Below are 22,560 nucleotides of genomic sequence, written 5' to 3' on the forward strand. Positions count from 1 at the left end.
GAGAGTGAGCACAAGGTGTATTAAAAAGTTTTATATATCATTTCTACTGTTTCATACTGCATTATTATTATTATTAATTTTTTTAATGATTCGCATATATTTATAAATACAAATCATACTAAAGTGGAATTATATTGAAAATTGTCTTTTATTCTTTATTTTTACCATCAATTCAATAAATCTAATGTTAAGTGCAAGATCCTTGTGGCTTATGGGCCACAAGTTATGGCTTGTATTGCCAATAGGCCTTGATAGATAGATGCAGGCTACTTGCTTCCACAGCCCTTTGCGGATAGCCAGGCTCAGAAAAGAAACAATTTGTTTTGTCAGCTCGGCTTATTTATTTATTTATTTTAATAATATAATTTAATATTAATTTTTTAATATCATATTATAAAAATTTATTAATAATATAATTTTTAATTAATTATATTAAATAAGATTCAAAATGGTTTATAATAAATAATAATTAATCAATTGAATATGCCATAATTTTCCTTTTAGTTCCTTTCAGGAATTAGTTTGCAGTTAGAGCCCCTTCCATTTTTGTCCAGCTTGGCCTCGTTATTTTAAGCTTTCTCTCTCCCTCACGCCCTAACCTCATGCAACGGCCTCTCTCTCTCTCTCTCTCCATCAAAAACCCACGACTCTTGTACAAAACTGAAATTCAGACTCCATTTTTCTCTTTTCTGGGTTTCGTCCGTCAATTCTAAACAACATTTCGTTGCTAAAATCTCTACGTGAAACTGCAATTCTCAACAAACAAACAGGTACCCATTTTGCTTTTCTTGTCATTCGTTTACGTACTTCAGTTTTCATTATCTGTCTTGGTACATTCACAATATTGAATAAAAACATCTTAATTTTGGTTTTATTTCATGTCCATTCTTTATTTTCTGCTTTATGCAATAATGCTGAACAAGATTATTTTAATCATCCTTAGAGTTCGTTTCTTGAGCAAGACACTCAATGGCCTCCGACCTATTATTGTTTTGTGAAGCTTGTATTTGGATTATGAATATTTCTTTATTCTTTTGATTATTATATGAGTTGGTTCATTAATTGGATTTTTGTAAATTTTTTAAACAGTTGGACCATTTTTTTTCTTTATTTTTAAGTTTCCATACGAGAAGCCAGCGATATACCGTTTAATGAAAGATTGTGAAAGGCAGATTAGATCAATGTGGGATCACGGACGGTCATGAATTGCATCTCCTCTGCGTGGTTGTGATTTTGTGCGTATAATTTCACACGGATTTCGCTGATTGCTTTTTGCAGTGAAGATAGAGAAATTTGGGTAAATGAAGCAATAACACAATTGTATAGTACAGAACATTTTTTCATTATTAATGGCAATCTAGTTGTCATCATGAAAATAAGCATTGAATGCTGTGGAGTTGCAGGAAGAAGACCAATTTTGGGGTTGATTTAGTGCATAGGAGTATTATATGGTCCAATTGGAGAAGCATTTGCACAAGTGATGTAAGGATTTTGAAAAGTTTTAAGCAAAAAAGGGTTGGCAATTTGGTGAATGTTCATATGCTTACATTAGTTGAGATTTCTTTGATACCATGACAAGGGAGACTCCTGATAACTCAGGCCAGCATTTCTATGGAGATATGACCAAGGTTTTCTCTGGTAATGGAGCTGCTGAGGATAGAAATGTAAATAATATTTGTGCACAGACAGGTGAGGAATTTTCTACCGAGTTTTTACGTGATCGTATTGCTCTAAGAAGGGTGGCTGATCAAAACCAGCTAACACAAGTAGTGTCTAATTATAACCAGAAACATCAGGTGTTTTATGAGGATCTTTCCAGCATTCATGAGAGTCATAGAAAAGGCTCCGAATATAATGCCTTGGATTTTGTTCCCAGGACAGGATATGCTGTTGAAGTAGAGAGCAGGGTATATCCTGATCATATAAGCAGATGTCAATGGGAATATAATTCCAGTGGACAAAACCCTTGTAAATATACTAGTGAACTGAATTCTGGTCAAGTTAATATGGGCTCAACAACTCCCCATAAATACGTGGTGGAGTCCCCTCTGTCATATCATCCTTATGGAACAGCAGTTTTGGAAAGTGCTTTCTGTGGAAAAATGAAATTTTTATGCAGCTTTGGGGGCAGGATATTACCAAGGCCAAGTGATGGAAAGCTTCGGTATGTGGGAGGAGAGACGCGAATTATATCCATCCGGAAAAATGTAACGTGGGATGAACTTGCAAAGAAAACTTTCGCGATTTGCAATCAATCTCACACGATTAAGTACCAGCTCCCTGGTGAGGATCTCGATGCCCTTATTTCTGTTTGTTCTAATGAAGATCTACATCATATGATAGAAGAATATCAAGAGATAGAAAGGAATGGAGGCTCACAAAGACTGCGAATATTTCTCATTTCTTCTAGTGAATCTGATAGCCCAAATTCATTTGAGGGAAGGACTCCACAGCAGAGTGATTGTGACTACCAATATGTTTTTGCTGTCAATGGCATGCCGGATCAAGAGAGCTCCAGTGGACAAGGTTTGGCAAGCCAACCAATCCACTTGCGAAATGCTTCAGATTATGGTCCTACTTTTCATCAAGACTCTCCTACATCCATTTTTGCATTAGTTAAGAAGGATTGTAGTCCAAATTCCCCCATTGTGATGGGAACATTTTCAAATCCTGCTGCTCAGTTTCTCACTACACTCCAGATTCCAGGCACATCCTTCAGTCTATCTCCTCCTATATCTCCAGTTCCAATTCAGCACAAAGATCACAAGAATTCTAACATACAATTTTATGTTGATCAATCTTGTACGGAGGGTAATGAGAGCATTAATACTTTTGCCTTGGACAAAATTCCATTTGACAATGCCTGTCATCCCCATGCCTCTGCATATTATAATAAAATTTCTCAAGGACCATTGACATTAATGAATTACCATCATCATCACCAATACTTGACAGAAACTGACCAGAGTAACAAACCATCGGAAGTGCATTTTCACAATGGTAGCCCAAGTGGAGATTTTCTGTCACATCAACTACATGTTCAAAGTTATATGAATTCAGAGAGACCCAAGCTTAAGGAAAGGGCACTTTCCGACTCACGATTGCAAGAACATGATGAAGGGTCAAAATACTACTGTGAAAAGGCAGTTAACTCTCTGTGCATGTGGAATGATGGAAGGGAAAAATCACCTTCTCTGGCAATGTCAAATTCCTCACAAGAGCCAATGATGTGGGAAGGTTTAACGAGTGAGAAACACCAAGCAGCTGAACATGAGAATCAGTGCAGCTTTAACACAATGAAGAATACTGACTTGAACCAAGTGTTGTTGAAGAGGGCGGACAGGACGGTAACTTGCTCTAGTGAAAGCAGACAATGTGCAGGAAACATTTCGAATGATAATTCCATTGAGTATAAGGACTTACAAAGCTCAGACAACTTTCTAAGCATTCATCGCCACCAACAAGATTCAAAAGAATCTGGAAGAATGGTTTGTATCACTCGAGTTAATGCTTTGGAATATTCTGTAGATAATATAAGGGAGCATCCCCAGGGTTGCCAATCAGGCAAGACTAAACCTGCACCTGACTTCCTTTTCAAGAACCAAAATGTGATCAACGATCAGCAGTGTACTATAGCAGAGAGAAAAAGTGATCAACAGACTCCTGGTGCACATCATGGATATCACCATCCTCCATATCTAAGATCAAGCAACCAAAAACCTGAAGTCCAGAGTTCTGTAAGTTTAGCTCTCTCCTTAGCAAATTTTTGATAGTCTGAGCTTAATCTTGCATAACAATGACCATCCAGCTTTTGTATAGGCATTTCCAAACGTATCCAAGACTGCTGCTTCAAGTAAATTGTTTTCTTTCTATGATGAAGACCCTTTGAATTATCCTGACCACAAGGTTGAAATCGTAAGCATCAACAGAAAACCATACGAGGGACCAAAGATTAGAGATGCTCCACAGCGCTTAGATGATCATCACGAGAATAAGGTGTTGGAATCAGTTGTAATTGTTGAAGATGTTACTGGCACAACAACTCCAGATATCCCCTTTTCTTCAAGAGTCTTCCCACAGATAGAAGAAGAGGCCACTGATGAATTCCCATCTCATAGAGATGCTGTGACAGAAAGCACAGCACAAGGATCTGTATCTGAGGTAGCATTTTCTCTTTTGATTTGGATATTTTAAATACATCATCATATGTTTGGTGGTAGATTCAACCTTTTACATTGTATTTCTTTGGATGCAAAGGCTGATGGCAGAGATAATGATGAATCTATTGGTGATGCTGCAATGGCTGAAATAGAAGCAGGCATCTATGGTTTGCAGGTTCAGAACTATCATCTTGTTATATTATCTGCATTTAATATAAGCTTCCTTGTTCACTGTATTAACCGTGTTTTTGTTCTTCGACTACTAGGGAAATATGTCTAAATCCATTTGTTTTTTGCACAACAATGTGATGCTTACTTCAACTTCCCAATGTCGTGTGGATAGTTTGCACTTATGGCAGTGAAATGCTTTCTTTTTTATGATAATTACACAGTTAATTTTCAGTTGCATGTCTGGAGGCATGAATATGTATTGCCAACATCAGTATTTGAATGTTCCTTCCAATTGAAACTTGTGCTTTAGAATGTGAAAACTTCCAGTAACTATGCAAGAAGCTAGAATTTTCCTTAGTGTTAGAAGTATGTGCTAAAAGGACCCTTTATATTCAGCAAGTTATACAAGTTACGAAACAAAACTCCTCTTGTATGAGCAAAATCTGTTCACTTCTATAATGTCTGAATATAGCAAGCCAATTTCAAACAAGAAATTGAAACTCTGTTAATGTGAACATTTCATATTCTTCTGGGAATTGAATTTCATGGATTGATTGAACATATTGTTCTCCAATTAAAGTGTGGAAGTGTTTGGGAGATATGGGAGTGGCATGGTTAATGAAATTATTTAATAAGATTCTAAACTCAAAGAAAATGTCTGATGAATGGAGGAGTATTTTAGTACCTATTTTTAAAAATAAGGGAGACATACAGAGTTGCTTAAACTATAGGGGAATTAAACTCATCAGCCATACTGTGGGAGAGAGTTGTGGAGCATCGACTACGTCATGATATTTCTATCTCTCTCAATCAATTTGGCTTCATGCCCGATCGTTCAACTATGGAAGCGATCTTTCTCATTAGAAGCTTGATAGAGAAATATAGAGATGTGAAGAAAGATCTACACATGGTTTTTATTGATTTGAAGAAGGCTTATGATAGTGTTCCAAGAGATGTCTTATGGAGTGCGTTAGAACAAAAAATGGTATCTATTAGATACATACAAGTGTTGAAAGATATATATGAAGGAACAACTACTATTGTGCGCACAGTGGGAGGGGACACGAGATTTTCCGATCTCAATTGGATTATACCAAGAATCAGCTATAAGCCCTTATCTTTTTACATTAGTTTTAGATGAATTGACGAAACATATACAAGAGAGTATTCCTTGGTGCATAATGTTTGCGGATGATATTGTTCTGATAGAGAAGATGCGAGAAGGAGTCAATAAAAAGCTAGAGCTTTGAAGAAGTATTCTAGAGTCAAAGGGCTTTAAGTTAAGTAGAAGGAAGACAGAATACATGTATTGCAAGTTCAGTGAAGGCCAAATTGGTGATAGGGAAGGAGTTAGTTTGGATGGAGTGGTACTGTCCCAAAGTAATCACTTTAAATATCTTGGCTCAGCCATTCAAGTAGATGGGGGATGTGAGGAGGATGTTAGTTATAGGATTAAAGCCGGATGGTTGAAGTGGAGACGTGCCACGAGAGTTTTATGTGATCGCAAGATTCCTAATAAGTTGAAAGGAAAATTTTACCGTACAGCCATACGACAGGCTATGCTATATGGTAGTGAGTGTTGGACACTGAAGGAGTCATATGCGTCTAAGATAAGAGTTGCGAAGATGAGAATGTTAAGGTGGATGAGTGGCCATATTAGACTAGATAATGTCCGTAATGAGAGTATTAGAGAAAAGGTAGGAGTGGTGCCAATTGAGGATAAGTTAAGAGAAAGGAGATTGAGTTGATTTGGTCATGTGAAGCATAAACATACGGAGACTCTAGTTAGACAAGTAGAACACATTAGGTTAGAGGATAGAAAGAAAAAAAGGGGTAGACCTAAATTGACTTGGAGGAGAGTAGTACAACATGACCTAGAAGCATTACACATTTCTGAGGATTTAACCCAAAATTATTTAGAGCGGAGAAAGCGAATTCATATAGCCGACCCCAAATTTTTGAGATAAAGGCTTAGTTGAGTTGAGATTGAACATATTGTTTTAAAGTCTAAACACATGAGGCACAGTGAGCTGGGCTCTATAGCACTAAGATTACACCTTCGCCTCAAGCCTCTAATGTTCCAGCTCACCAGGAAAATCAGAAGCAATTGTTTGTTAAAAAGATCTCTCTAAATAAAAATATGAAACGGTTTGTGCTCTCATGACATAATTTACCCTTTCATTGAAGCAGCCACTACATTCCTATCTTTTGTTTGCCGCTTATTAGTCATTCTTTCTGTTTCTTCACCAGCAAATATATCATTAAGCACATTGTTTTGCACACGCCGTGGAGGAAATATTGGCAAATAAGCCATAAGGAACCTAAAATAAAAATGTAAAAATTACATATTGATGATGTTAGTGTAGGGGTGGGGCGTGAGGCGAAATATCATCCATTAGAATTATATAAAATGCACCAGGTAATGCCCAGGAAAGATGGTGGAGTCACAATGGTCTCACTTAAGTACCACCTCCTTAGACAGCATTTCCTAGACATGCACTTCATACAATCCTAATAGAATCAAACCACTGGTAAGTACCGTCTTCCCATAACACTACCACGGTACTAAGGATTTATGCCACAAAGGCATAGATAGACAGGAGTTGCCACCCGGGTAATAACCGGGACATATTCAGTGTTTCTTCCGAGGGTCATGGATGGCAACTTACTCCTTGCAGAGTTTCCACAACCGTCGTTACCATAGCCCAATGTCTAGGTTCGGGATAGTGGGTACGTAAGGGGAAGGTGTTAGGCACCCCTTACGCCTGGTCTAACCTCGTTAATTCGAGTGCCAGTCCTCTACTAATGTTTCTAGAAGTCTTGTTTATTATTCCTTTATTAAACTTTATCCTAAAAATGCAATTCTAATCCTACACACGCAAGTAATTCACAAAAAGATTGTTGTTTACACAATTTTCATGCACAAGTAATTCCTATCTATGGGGTTGCTAATTATTTAGATGATATTTACCAGATGACTAAAATTAATTTATTATTGAGAATTTAATTCACAAACAAATTCAATTTCAAATAACCCTACGTTTCTATTTAACATAATTAATTAATTTCCACCAAGTTACCCTAAGGATAATTAAACTAAGTTAATTATGTACATGTGTAATTTATTCTAATATCACATAAGGCCCAAACAATCACAACCTAATAAAGATTTCTAACATGCAAATTTATTTTACAATTACCAAGTATTAAATTAAATTTATTTACATGCCAATGTTAGTTTAATTTACAAACAAGATTAATTTTAATTTACAAAGTATTTATTTAAATTAATTACATGCAAAAGTCAGTTAAATTAAAAACAAAGTTAATTTTAATTTACCAAATAAAAGTTCTATTATTACTACAATTTCATGCCAATGGTTATTCGAGAAGTTTAGAGCTACTTACCTGTTGTTAAATGCAGTTGCCATTGGGGCAAGCTACCCTTAAAAAAGGGTCTTCTCTTCTAGTATGGCAATGATATCCCTGGCTTACTCCCGTTTAGCTCCATATAAGCTCCACGCAAATGCCCTCTTTGGTACTTACCTTAGGGCTACTTACCAATTTTGTTTGTAATAAAAAATAAAGAAACTAAAGAAAATAAAAGAAATAAAGAAAATATTAATAACAATTTACATTGGATTCTAACTCTAGTCTCCTATAGGGTTAAGATTCCTAATTAGTTACAACTACCTGATGGTCTAAGTCTTCTAACATGATCCAAACACTTTATAACACTTCTTGAATTAAAAGAATACAGAAAATAGATCAAATATCAATTAAAACCTAAGAAAATACAAGAACATGCACAAATATACAATTTTCAAATTCTGGCAGATTAACAGTAGCAAGAAATTCGATTTTTTAAAAATAGTTAAACACGCCTAAAAATCATAAAAAAATTACAGAAGACAGCCTACATATCATACAATAACATAAAATTTATAAATCAAACAAAACCCTAGCCGAATGATCTACATAAATCGTAACTCTTTTAAGTGACAGAATCGTACTACTTTTTTGTAAAATTCATAACTCATTAACCACAAAAGATATGAATGCAAAACCAATTGGAAAAGATTCATAAGATTCTGAAGTTAATTTTAGACACTAGAACAAGGGAGATATGGGCTCCACAAGTCGGATATCCTGCAAATCAGATTTTACAGGAACCCTAACTTCAAACAGCCATAACTTACAAAATATTAAAGCTTTTTTAGTGATTCTTGAGCCTAAAATTAATGGAATTTCGTGTAGAATATGAATATAATTTTTACAAATTTTTTACAGATTCAGAATATAAAGAAAAATAATAAAAATACGAGAGACAGAAACTAAACATGTGCAGAGTTGTGTATCCCCTCAAATTAAACATGATTACATGATCTATATGAACATATAAAATAAATTGAAGACAAAAAGCATAGAATTAAAATATTGTGTGGCATAGATCTTGAAAAGAAAACAATAAAAACTGACCTTTCAGAAATCTTGTATGAAAATCTTCTTGAAGAAAAGAAAAAATAAGGAAGAACTCAAAGAGTCTTGAATATCTTTAAATTTCTTATAGCTCTGAATTTTCTCTTTCTCTTTCCTCCCCTCTTATTTTTTTTTTTCTATGAGGGTATTTATAGGGTTTTGGGAGAGAGGCGTGATAGGGTTTGGAGTCTTAGGATGATAAAGTTTAGATGACTTGAACAACTACAATTGTAGAATTCGAATAAGACTGGGAAATGGGTGAAGTGTTTCAACCAATAGGAAGACAGAAAAAATGGAAGGCACCAATAGGGAATGAGGAAGAGGTGTGGTAGGATTTGGAGTCTTAGGGTGATAAAGTTTAGATGACTTAAACAACTACGATTGCAGAATTCGAATAAGATTGGGATATGGGTGAGGTGTTTCAACCAATAGGAAGACAAGAAAAAATGGAAGGCACCAATAGGGAGTGAGGAAGAGAGTGGGGCCAAGGAGGAGAGAGATATTTTGTTATTTTAATTTTTAGAAAATAATTAAATGGGTCCCATTTAAAATTCCTAACTATGCTTTCTTAGGCCCATAAAGCCTAATTAAACTTAATTAGATCCATTTAAGAACTACCCATATTAAATTTAAACAAAATAAAATTTTATTTAAATTAATTTCCCCAAAACTTTATTATTATTTTTATTTTTTCAAGATCATGCCACGGAATTAATAATTCAGCTTCATGCCTCCAATTATATCTTACAGTCATATAATTTTTCATCATCGGGTTTCCCACGGCCTCAATGCACATACTCATCACAAAATAAGGGTCTACAGTTTGCCCCCCACTTTGGCGAAAGTTTAAATCAATGAGAAAGCATTTCTCAAGTTTCTTCAAAGTTAAAATCAAATTTCTAATAACTATGAAACATTTGCTATGAGAATCAAGTATATCTTGCTCGGTCGACATACTCTATGTTATGAGACTAGCTACAGTCTCATAACAGTAATAACTATGTCATGTGAAAAATGAGTGTATCTTGCTCTGTCAATACACTCTGCGTCATGAGACTAGCTACGGTCTCATAACAGTGATAACTGTGTCATGTGAAAATTGAGTGCATCTTGCTCTGTCGATACACTCTGTGTCATGAGACTAGCTACGGTCTCATAACAGTGATAACTGTGTCATGTGAAAATTGAGTGCATCTTGCTCTGTCGATACACTCTGTGTTATGAGACTAGCTACGGTCTCATAACAGTGATAACTTTGTAATGTGAAAATCGAATGCATCTTACTCTGTCGATACACTCTGCATCATGAGACTAGCTACGGTCTCATGATAATGGAAACTCTGTGTTTTGAAATGTTGTGGATTCGTATTTAGGACCACGATCCTAAACTACCTACGTATCCCCCTCGCTATCCTGAGGAAGAATCAGACCCCCTCGTAGTTCGACACTTGAAACTGTGGTGATGCATGTTCTTCTACGCCTTACACACCTACAGGTGACATGTTAATACGTGTTCTTCTACGCCTTACACAACTATGCCATATGCCCTAAACAACTTCTAAGGACTTACCAAAAAATATCTGTCATGAAATATTGTGGGTTCGTATTTAGGACCGCAGTCCTAAACTACCTACGTATCCCCCTCGCTATCCTGAGGAAGAATCAGACCCCCTCGTAGTTCGACAATTGAAACTGTGGTGATGCATGTTGTTCTACGCCTTACACACCCACAGGTGACATGTTGATGCACGTTCTTCTATGCCTTACACAACTATGTCATATGCCCTAAACAATGTCTAAGGACTTACCAAAAAATATCTGTCATGATTTGAAAAATTTAGAATGATTGGGTCTCAAAATTCTCTCTGATTTTTATGTTTCCTGTATGCTACTTCCTATCATGGGCATGCTGATTTTGCTAGAGATTCTAAAAAAACTTAGTCTTCTGGGGGACCTCTTTTTACAAAAACTTTCTTATAACCTCAAAATTTTTTAGAAGAACTGTTCACCAAAAAAGACTTCCTTAAGGTCACAATATAATTTCTCTCTGATTTTTCTTTTTCTTCTCTCCCCCCTGCTTCATTATTCTACAGCTATTTCAAAACTTTTCTGCCTTGACTCCTTTATCTTCCATGAACTCAATTCTTTGTGCTCTAACTTTTGCCTGAAATGCTCTTTCGAGTTTTCATTTCAGCGAGCTTGCTCTAACTTTTGCCTAAGCGGCCCTTTCGGGTTTTCCACTTAGCAAGCTCTGTTTTTTCTTTTCTTTTTCTTGTTCTTTTTCTCTTTTTTTTTTTTTTTTTGAAATTAGATAATCACCAGGATATTCATATCAAGCACCTATTCTATCATGCTCATAAGGCAATAGGCTAAATCAAAACAATGCAGTTCAATTACTTAATCTTTTGATGTATCCCTCAAGACACAAACATTCACAATCATAATTAAATAAAACCTATTCCTGGTTAATGCAATAAAAACTTCTTTATTTATTCAGGTACACCATTACTCCCTCTTACATTTAGTTTTGCCAAATTTCTAACCTTCCAAAGTTAGAAATAAGCTTTATAACCTGCCGAATGGCCTTTTCAGGTTTTCCATCCAGATCTTCTCTCATCTCTCCTTTTGCCTAGACTGCCTTTTGCAGGTTTTCAATCTAGCAATTTTTTTTTCTTTTCTTTTCTTCTTTTTTTTTTTCTTTGACCCTTACTTTTGCCTAGACCATCTTTTGTAAGTTTTCAGCCTAGCGGGCCTATCTCACACAAAGTACCATTTGAGCCTGTCTAAATTGACTGGTTCTTGAAATTCATTACCATCCAAGTCTGATATTCTTACTGTGGTAAGATTTTGTTGACTATGTATGGACCATCCTAGCTTGGGTAAACTTTCCTCTTAATTCAAAAGGGATGGGCCGAGCTTGTTTCAAAATCATGTCTCCCTCTTTGATCTTTCTTGGCTTCACCTTCTTATTAAAGGCTCTAGTTATCTTCCTTTGATAAGCCTGCATATGATACAAGGCTCACATCCTCTTTTCATCAATCAAAGCTAGTTTCTTCATATCTCTTCTAGGCCCACTCAGTTTCTAGGATCTTAGCTTCTAGTATCACTCTTAAGGATTTGACCTCTTGCTTAATGGATAGCACTACTTTAGTCCCATACACTAAAGAGAATGTGGTTGCCCTCGTGGATGTCCTTGTAGTACTACGATAACCTTAAAGAACATAAAGGAGTTTTTCAGGCCAATCCTCATATGTTTTGAACATTTTTTTCCCAACTAGAACCTTTCCATTCATATGGGGACCACACATTCCTGCATGTACTTCTTTCATTATTTGGTCAGCCTATTTTTCTATCACACATAAGAGTTTGTAGAATTGCCCCCCAGCTAAAGTAAGTTGAGCAGCTAATTTATGAATTGTTGCTCTATCTCTTTTGTAGGCTTATTGCGAGTATTCTCTCACTTCCAGAGACCTCCTTATGTCTTCATATCATTTTCCTTCTCCCTCTAGGTCAACAGGTGCCACTATTAATTCTTCATAGCATGAAATTTTACTCCTCATTAGGATAACTAGCCAAGTCAACTTTTGATCATTCTTTTCCTTTGGGGACATTAGCTTGGCTTGGGAATCAGCCATCTAAATTTAAGCTTGAGGCATGTGCTTCTTGGTACTTTGTTAACAAGGCTATAAATTTATCTCTTTCTTCTTGGGTTAAATCTTCAGCTAACTTAATGTCTTTAGGATTATTTGGTGTACCCAAATTAATAGAGATCAATTTTGATGCATTAATAGAAACTGATTCTAAATGATTATAAATGCCATGCATATGCCCATTAGAATAAACATCAAACAAGTAAGCAGAAGGACTGGTCATGTTATTGATCTTTGCCTTAAAATCAGCATCAAGTACATCAAAAATGGAAACATCTGTATCACTACTATGAACATTACAAAAGACAAACTCAAACTTAGGAGTGTAACTTTAGGTGCTTAGCTTCCCATGCTGTCCTTAGATCAATGGTCTTGATTTTTTGCTTTAGCACTTTCACATGTAGTAACCCCTAATCATATGTCTAGATAATTGCCCCTCTCTTTCAAGAACTTAGGAGGTTTTGACTCTTTTTCCTCTTTAGTTGGCTCATAGCCCAAACCATACCTTGTGATCTACCCCTTCATTTCAAGAAAAGTCACCAGACCATCTATACTTTCTTCTAGGCCTGTGCTAAGAAAAAACTTCATCTCTTTTCTTCATAGTAGCTACCTTTAGATCCATCTAGTTTTTATAGATCCCAACAACTTGAAAATCAAACACTAGTGGAACTGAACCATCTAGTTGTAATGCAATTACCTCCTCATCAAAATTGATCAAAACGTCTAAAGGACCCTCATCATAGCTAGAATTATCACAAATGTCAACAACCATTATAGACTGAGGTTCATGGGGCTTTTGGATGGGTTGGATAGGTTCACTGGGCTTTTAGATGGGTTGGATAAGTTTATTGGGCTTTTGGATGGGTTGGATAAAGTCAATAATTCTGTTAGGGTTATTTGGGGTGATGGAGATCATGTAGAGACCTGGTGTAGGTGGAAATTTTGGCTAGGCATGGGGCTTTTGGGTTGATTTTCTGGGTCAATTATCCTTTTGGCATCAATTAGGTCTTAGATATCATGCTTAAGTTGAAAGCATCAGTCGGTGTCATGATTGTGGGCTTGGTAGAACCCGCAACATTGGTTGATATCATAGCTAGGTGGGAGTGGATTTGGTAGTGGTCTGGGTGCTAAGAGCTGTAGGAGGTCTTGAACTTTGAGACGCTCCAAAACTTAGGATAAGGGTTGGCTGATTTGGAAAAAATCTCCTTGGGGTGTGAGACACAATTTGAACCTCAATAACTTTAATGCCACTTAATTGGCCTACCTCGGGGCCTCTTTCTAAAGTTGACCACAATTGTCTCTTCTAGCTCAAACATCTTGGCATTCAATATTTCATCAAGCACGGCCATAGTTTTTTCCATCTTAAGTAGTGCAGGAGAAATCCTTACTAGTTTCTTCCATTCCCTAACCCAAGTGACCTAATTGGAAGTCTCTTTGGTGTGTTTTGAGGCTATGTTTGCTATAAAAAAATAGGATTTAAAGGGTTAACCTAAGCATACTATGTACATGAATGCAATGCATGAATGAACCATTTTTTTCTTTTTTTTTTTTTGCCTTTACTTTTACAAAACCAAAACTGAACCATACCAATAGAACCAAAACCAGACCATATAAACTGAACTAAAATTGGACCAAAGACAAAATTAAAACCAAAGACAAAAAAAAATCTCAAGAACTGAATCTTCGCCTCCTTATACCTTCAACTCTCACGTGCAGGATAAGAAAAAATTCTATCCTAGGCTACGGTACACTGGACACACCAACAGGGGGTGGTCAAGGACGATCCTTCCCTCACAAACAAAGGATTTGTATCCTTAAAGTTTAACCATAAGTAAGCATCCTCTTGCTTAACATGGGTTTTGAAATGGACTTGGGCCTATACACACATTGGGTTTATGCATAGGCCTAGGTTCATATCAACTACCACTAGAACTTATGGTTTGAACAGTAAGGATACGAATCCAGCACAACAAAAATCTACGGGGTACCTAGGGTTGAAATCTATGGCTCATGGGCTTTATTGGGTAGGAAAAGGGTCACCCATGCGAGAGCTTGTCCATTAAGCACAACGACCGGAGCTGTGACTCTTTTATATACTCGAAGGTACGGGCATGGGGTGCTAGCATTCACCAATTCGTCATAGCTCGAGTAGAACCATGATCTCCTTGGCTAGTACTAACGGGGCTAAAAGGGTAAGGGTGATCCGTGTGATAGTGTAGTGCAATGCAAAAAGTTTAACAGAGGAATAATATTAGACTAATAAAAACATGTTGGAGTAACTATCCATTTGGTCCCCAGTGGAGTCGCCAAACTGTAGGGGTGGAGCGTGAGGCGAAATATCATCCATTAGAATTATATAAAATGCACCAGGTAATGCCCAGGAAAGATGGTGGAGTCACAATGGTCTCACTTAAGTACCACCTCCTTAGACAGCATTTCCTAGACATTCACTTCATACAATCCTAATAGAATCAAACCACTGGTAAGTACCGTCTTCCCATAACACTATCACGGTACTAAGGATTTATGCCACAAAGGCATAGATAGACAGGAGTCGCCACCCGGGTAATAACCGGGACATATTCAGTGTTTCTTCCGAGGGTCATGGATGGCAACTTACTCCTTGCAGAGTTTCCACAACCGTCGTTACCATAGCCCAATGTCTAGGTTCGGGATAGTGGGTACGTAAGGGGAAGGTGTTAGGCACCCCTTACGCCTGGTCTAACCTCGTTAATTCGAGTGCCAGTCCTCTACTAATGTTTCTAGAAGTCTTGTTTATTATTCCTTTATTAAACTTTATCCTAAAAATGCAATTCTAATCCTACACATGCAAGTAATTCACAAAAGGATTGTTGTTTACACACAATTTTCATGCACAAGTAATTCCTATCTATGGGGTTGCTAATTATTTAGATGATATTTACCAGATGACTAAAATTAATTTATTATTGAGAATTTAATTCACAAACAAATTCAATTTCAAATAACCCTACGTTTCTATTTAACATAATTAATTAATTTCCACCAAGTTACCCTAAGGATAATTAAACTAAGTTAATTATGTACATGTGTAATTTATTCTAATATCACATAAGGCCCAAACAATCACAACCTAATAAAGATTTCTAACGTGCAAATTTATTTTACAATTACCAAGTATTAAATTAAATTTATTTACATGCCAATGTTAGTTTAATTTACAAACAAGATTAATTTTAATTTACAAAGTATTTATTTAAATTAATTACATGCAAAAGTCAGTTAAATTAAAAACAAAGTTAATTTTAATTTACCAAATAAAAGTTCTATTATTACTACAATTTCATGCCAATGGTTATTCGAGAAGTTTAGAGCTACTTACCTGTTGTTAAATGCAGTTGCCATTGGGGCAAGCTACCCTTAAAAAAAGGGTCTTCTCTTCTAGTATGGCAATGATATCCCTGGCTTACTCCCGTTTAGCTCCATATAAGCTCCACGCAAATGCCCTCTTTGGTACTTACCTTAGGGCTACTTACAAATTTTGTTTGTAATAAAAAATAAAGAAACTAAAGAAAATAAAAGAAATAAAGAAAATATTAATAACAATTTACATTGGATTCTAACTCTAGTCTCCTATAGGGTTAAGATTCCTAATTAGTTACAACTACCTGATGGTCTAAGTCTTCTAACATGATCCAAACACTTTATAACACTTCTTGAATTAAAAGAATACAGAAAATAGATCAAATATCAATTAAAACCTAAGAAAATACAAGAACATGCACAAATATACAATTTTCAAATTCTGGCAGATTAACAGTAGCAAGAAATTCGATTTTTTAAAAATAGTTAAACACGCCTAAAAATCATAAAAAAATTACAGAAGACAGCCTACATATCATACAATAACATAAAATTTATAAATCAAACAAAACCCTAGCCGAATGATCTACATAAATCGTAACTCTTTTAAGTGACAGAATCGTACTACTTTTTTGTAAAATTCATAACTCATTAACCACAAAAGATATGAATGCAAAACCAATTGGAAAAGATTCATAAGATTCTGAAGTTAATTTTAGACACTAGATTTGCACAAAAATATTAAGGAACAAGGGAGATATGGGCTCCACAAGTCGGATATCCTGCAAATCAGATTTTACAGGAACCCTAACTTCAAACAGCCATAACTTACAAAATATTAAAGCTTTTTTAGTGATTCTTGAGCCTAAAATTAATGGAATTTCGTGTAGAATATGAATATAATTTTTACAAATTTTTTACAGATTCAGAATATAAAGAAAAATAATAAAAATACGAGAGACAGAAACTAAACATGTGCAGAGTTGTGTATCCCCTCAAATTAAACATGATTACATGATCTATATGAACATATAAAATAAATTGAAGACAAAAAGCATAGAATTAAAATATTGTGTGGCATAGATCTTGAAAAGAAAACAATAAAAACTGACCTTTCAGAAATCTTGTATGAAAATCTTCTTGAAGAAAAAAAAAAAATAAGGAAGAACGCAAAGAGTCTTGAATATCTCTAAATTTCTTATAGCTCTGAATTTTCTCTTTCTCTTTCCTCCCCTCTTCTTTTTTTTTTTCTAGTAGGGTATTTATAGGGTTTTGGGAGAGAGGTGTGATAGGGTTTGGAGTCTTAGGATGATAAAGTTTAGATGACTTAAACAACTATAATTGCAGAATTCGAATAAGACTGGGATATGGGTGAGGTGTTTCAACCAATAGGAAGACAGGAAAAAATGGAAGGCACCAATAGGGAATGAGGAAGAGGTGTGGTAGGATTTGGAGTCTTAGGGTGATAAAGTTTAGATGACTTAAACAACTACGATTGTAGAATTCGAATAAGATTGGGATATGGGTGAGGTGTTTCAACCAATAGGAAGACAAGAAAAAATGGAAGGCACCAATAGGGCGTGAGGAAGAGAGTGGGGCCAAGGAGGAGAGAGATATTTTGTTATTTTAATTTTTAGAAAATAATTAAATGGGTCCCATTTAAAATTCCTAACTAGGCTTTCTTAGGCCCATAAAGCCTAATTAAACTTAATTAGATCCATTTAAGAACTACCCATATTAAATTTAAACAAAATAAAATTTTATTTAAATTAATTTCCCCAAAACTTTATTATTATTTTTATTTTTTCAAGATCATGCCACGGAATTAATAATTCAGCTTCATGCCTCCAATTACATCTTACAGTCATATAATTTTTCATCGTCGGGTTTCCCACGGCCTCAATGCACATACTCATCACAAAATAAGGGTCTACAGTTAGTTGAGATTTGAATTTGTTTGCACACACCCACATACATCTTGAAATAAAATGTGTCCTTCTGCATGATAAATTTGATGAACCTTTTGCAGTTCTTTTAATTATGCCTTTAAGTGGTGAAAATATTCATATGTGTAGCAGTTTGATGGTGACTTCCCCTATGTTGGCTTTACATGATTTTTTTAAGGAAATTATTTTTGAAACTGATGCCAGTGGGTGCGTAATAGGAGCTGTACTAATGCAAAGAGGTGCACCCCATTGCTTATTAGTGAGGCTTTATCTGCGAACAAACAAACTCTATCAGTTTATGAGATGGAGCTATTATTTATCGTCTATACAGTGGGGAAATTGCAAAACTATCTTGAAGGAGACATTGCATCATTAAAACAGGCTATCAAAGCCTTCAAACTGCTACACATATCAGATATAACCATAATTTCAGATATTCTTATACTTACTAGTTAATCCAAAATTAGATCTTTCTCCTCTATTCTTCATTGACCTATTTCTCTGTCCTGTCTCTGTCCCTCTTTCTCACTAAAAGAGAATTTTGAAAGTATATTTTTAACTAAATGATTCAGGTGCTAACATGCAGATTATAAGGAATGCTGACATAGAAGAATTGCAAGAGTTAGGATCTGGTACATTTGGAACTGTTTTTTATGGGAAGTGGAGGGGTACTGATGTTGCTATTAAGAGGATCAAAAAGAGTTGTTTTGCTGGCAGATCATCAGAGCAAGAGCGGCTGGTTTGTCTCTTGAGATTTCATCATAGAGCTTCTAATTTTTTCTATTTCTTTTTAATGATGGTCGTATATGTCTTAAGAATTCACTATATATATATATATATATATATATATATATGAGTTCACAATTTAAAGAAGCAAATTAGTAATAAAAAATTGACTCTAAATGAGTGAATTTAACTTTTGGATGACCAAATGCATGAACTTGTGCATCATAGCCCTAATCTTCAATGTAGTTTTTTTTTTATTATAATCTTGCTTGAGTGAATCCAAACCCTGCCATTTTGCACAGACTAAAGATTTCTGGAGAGAGGCGCGGATCCTATCGAATCTTCACCATCCAAATGTTGTTGCATTTTATGGTGTAGTCCCTGATGGGCCTGGAGGAACAATGGCAACTGTAACCGAGTATATGGTTAATGGATCATTGAGGCATGTCTTGCAAAAAAAGGACAAGTGAGTTTGTCCATGTCTTTTATTTCTTCGTACTCTCATTGCGATGTAGACTTATAATGGAGTCTTCATCCTGCAGAGCACTTGATCGTCGTAAAAAGCTTATAATTGCACTGGATGCAGCTTTTGGCATGGAATATCTACATTTGAAAGATATTGTTCATTTTGATTTGAAGTGCGACAATTTGCTCGTGAATTTGAGGGATCCACAACGACCCATATGCAAGGTATGTGATTGCAGAAAACCCTGTTTTGGCACTCACAGTAGTTTTCTTCTGTATTTGAAAACATAGTCAGCATTCTATAGACTAGCAGTTGCCTTTTCCTTAAGAGTATTGTACTTCTAATTTATTAGTAGTTTTATTCACCAATCAATACTATGCAAATACATGGTCTTGTTTACCCAGGAAAATTATCTGCCTTTTAGGTTGGAGATTTTGGATTGTCAAGAATTAAACACAATACGCTAGTGTCTGGTGGGGTGCGTGGAACCCTCCCATGGATGGCACCAGAATTACTTGATGGCAGCAGCAATCGAGTCTCTGAGAAGGTTAGTACAGTAGGAGATCATCTAAAAGTTTTTATCTTGGAATTTGATTAAATAAAAAATTAACCAATTGTTTCTTAAAAAATAATAAAAACAGCATTTTGAAATGCTCTTCTTTGGCAGGTCGATGTGTACTCATTTGGTATTTCAATGTGGGAGATCTTGACTTGTGAGGAGCCATATGCCAACATGCATTGTGGTGCTATCATAGGTAAGCTTTTAGGTGATCACTGACATTGGTTTATTTCTCTAAAATACGTTCCCAAACACTTTTTCAAAATAGTCTGTTCGTTTTTTAACATGTATTTTGAATAATATATTTACATGAAAATAATTTACTACTTGACTGATCTTTATCCTCTTAGACTTAAATTGTATGAAAGTGCGTTTATTTTTTTCAAATGTTTTAATAATTTCTAATAGCCTGCATCAAAGACCATGTATGGGAAGTTAAGTAAAAACATTTCTTGGACATCTAGAAATCTTTTTTTTTTAGGAAGTGTCATCTCTACATTTTCTCTCAACAAATTGGCACTATTTATTAGAGTTACTTCTTCTGGATCTTTATTCAACATCATTCTCCCATTAACGCTGATTACTACTGACAATCTATTATTTTTTTTAGAAGTCATTTCTATCCACATCCCTTGATAGTCTGATGCATTTCCCTTTTAGATCCACTCCTGCATGGTATTTTTCACAAAGAAAATGGAAAGGAAATTGAGAAATTGGTAATACAAAATTTGTCATCGGAGAAGGGAAATCTTGTCGTTTTGTACCCAAAAAAGAAAATGAAAATGGAATTGGATAACCTTTCCATGGCAACAATTGAATTAAAAATTCTAGTTGTGACTTGTCAGCCATGTGGGATATATGTGCCTGCAGAGCTTGATTCTCTTTCTGAAATCTAATTTTGCTCTATGATAGTTACCTTTATGCCTATAAGCCTGCAACATATTCTTTGCTTAGGGTTGCACAATGTTTCCTTTCAACTCTATTATGCTCTCTTTACGTGATGCTTCTTGATTTTGACCCAAAAAAAAAAAAAAATACTTACTGATCTGAAATTTTCATGAAGGTGGAATTGTAAGCAACACACTTAGGCCTGCTATACCAGAACGTTGTGATCCAAAGTGGAGAAATTTGATGGAAGAATGTTGGTCTTTCAACCCTGCAGCCAGGCCATCATTTACAGAGATAACAAACAAGCTGCGAGCTATGTCAGAGGCACTCCAAACGAAGCGACGTAATCCCACAAAAACCTAATTTCCTATGTAAGTTGAAAAAGAAACACGCTAATGTAAATGTAAAGGTTAAGTAGGAAAATGTTTGTAAAGTTATAGCTAACGACGTTCTTGAGTAGCTTTAATGCAAGCCATGGCCATAGAGATAAAAACCTTGTATATCAAAAATATGAATATAATCCGTAGTTCTTCTGTGCAGCTTTTGGTGCCAGTTTCAACATTTTAACCCTAATTAAGAATGTAGAAAGCAAATCCACTTTTTGTTTTTTTTATAAGCAAATCCACTTATGAATTCCACTTCTTAGATCCTTTAGACTCAAATTCTCAAGATCTTAAAAGATGATTTCAGTAGCATTAAATTAAAGCTCATTAATATCTTTGTAATTATTATTACAAAAGATAGAAGGAATTTAAATTATGCAAATTTTGATTGAATTTTTTTTTTAGATTACAGGAATATGATCCCACCACCATCAAATACTCAACATTCTTAGGTAATAACAGAGATTATTATTATTATTATTATTATTATTATTATTATTATTATTATTACTTGACTTTGCAAGTTGGAAGTTTTTGCTGGGTTGGTCGAATGTGCCACTAGAGCTCCATTCATCCACCTTTAACTCCCATTTTTTGGCTCCACCAATTTCCTTCAAATTGAAGGACTGACACTTGCAAGAAGCAGTTGAGGCTAGAGGCCAATCCTATCATTTTATCCAGTAATAATGCAAGTTCAAAAATACTTTTGCCCTTGTCCCCCACATGGTATTATGACATGCTAATGCATGAAATTACTTCATGTGACAATAAATTATAGTATAAAAAAATTATTTATTTAATAATTTAGTAGTTTTTTTTTTTCTAAATTGAAATTTGGAGAAATAAAATTTAAATTTTTTTCATAATTAAATATATTTTATTTTCTAATAATAAAAAATCGCCTTGGGGCCAGTGCCTCTTGGCTTGTCATTGTTTTGCATGCAACTTTAGGACAAAGAAGCATTCTCCTCCTAGTGGCAGGAAGCCTTTTCTTCATCTTTTTAATTTGCTACATTACCTTTGTGGGATCAATTATTAGTCGAACAATGCTTATTTGATTTTTTTTTTTTTTCTTTCATGACTTGTCCTCCACATAAAATTGATTCAAGAAATTATATTCTTTGAGAAAACTATAAACAAATTTTTAAATCATAACAAAATTCCAATGAAATACCTTTCAATTGACGGATAGCTTATTTGGCTAATTATAGTTCAAGCATATTATATATCATTTTTATATTATAGCTCTAAAATGATATTTATGGACGAGTATTGATCAGTAACTGATTAACAAATAGATATCCGTCAAGGTCTAAAATACTGTGAGTAATTCAGACACTCGCTCATGTAGTACAAATCAATTACTGTAGGATAAGAATCTTGAAATACTCGCTGAAATCATAATCTTAGCATCTATAAGACTCTGAAGTTCATATATCAACTTCAAGCCCTATATTCTGGTAATATCTCTTAATCCTAATAACAAGATCTACACCAAAACTTATATAAAAGTTATTAGATAAGTATGTCTATTTTCATATTCTCAATACCGACTTAAGCATGAAAAAGTTGCCCACAACCCATTAGGGTTCTTTGTGTTGTTTTGCAGATCAAGCTCCAAGATCTGTTACTCATACCCACAAAAGAGGGGAATAGTATTAATTCTAAATATTATTAAAAAGTAATGTAAAATATTTATTTTTTTATAATTTTTGTAATTAAAATATATTAAATTTAAAATAAAATTTTTAGTTAAAGCGAAATTTTTCACTGACAGATTTGCTTTCACG

General features: G+C 34.9%; 1 protein-coding gene across 4 annotated transcripts; it reads left to right on the plus strand.

Moving 5' to 3' along the window:
• The first annotated feature begins 533 nt into the window (after nucleotides 1–533).
• Nucleotides 534–20,926, plus strand: LOC110641358 (uncharacterized). Of its 4 annotated transcripts, XM_058145243.1 has the most exons (11): nucleotides 538–770; nucleotides 1,090–1,297; nucleotides 1,404–3,737; nucleotides 3,820–4,161; nucleotides 4,258–4,335; nucleotides 18,335–18,487; nucleotides 18,777–18,940; nucleotides 19,017–19,164; nucleotides 19,365–19,487; nucleotides 19,608–19,695; nucleotides 20,563–20,926. In XM_058145243.1, the coding sequence occupies exons 3-11, from the start codon at nucleotides 1,572–1,574 to the stop codon at nucleotides 20,748–20,750; spliced, it is 3,450 nt and encodes a 1,149-aa protein (XP_058001226.1). In that variant the 5' UTR covers nucleotides 538–770; nucleotides 1,090–1,297; nucleotides 1,404–1,571; the 3' UTR covers nucleotides 20,751–20,926. The 4 variants fall into 4 exon arrangements, 3 of the variants coding, with proteins under 3 accessions (XP_058001226.1, XP_058001224.1, XP_058001225.1); XM_058145241.1 differs by having other exon boundaries at nucleotides 1,090–3,737; XM_058145242.1 differs by having other exon boundaries at nucleotides 1,119–3,737.
• Nucleotides 20,927–22,560: the final 1,634 nt, after the last annotated feature.

This window comes from Hevea brasiliensis, chromosome 4, assembly GCF_030052815.1.
Source record: "Hevea brasiliensis isolate MT/VB/25A 57/8 chromosome 4, ASM3005281v1, whole genome shotgun sequence".
Lineage (NCBI taxonomy): Eukaryota > Viridiplantae > Streptophyta > Magnoliopsida > Malpighiales > Euphorbiaceae > Hevea > Hevea brasiliensis.

Excerpts from the sequence above, each read along its gene's own strand:
- LOC110641358 (XM_058145241.1), top strand. The coding sequence starts at position 1,572 with ATGACAAGGGAGACTCCTGATAACTCAGGCCAGCATTTCTATGGAGAT. Across the intron at positions 19,488-19,607 it reads GCAATCGAGTCTCTGAGAAG|GTCGATGTGTACTCATTTGG; the intron begins GTTAGTACAGTA and ends CTTCTTTGGCAG. Across the intron at positions 19,696-20,562 it reads GCATTGTGGTGCTATCATAG|GTGGAATTGTAAGCAACACA; the intron begins GTAAGCTTTTAG and ends ATTTTCATGAAG.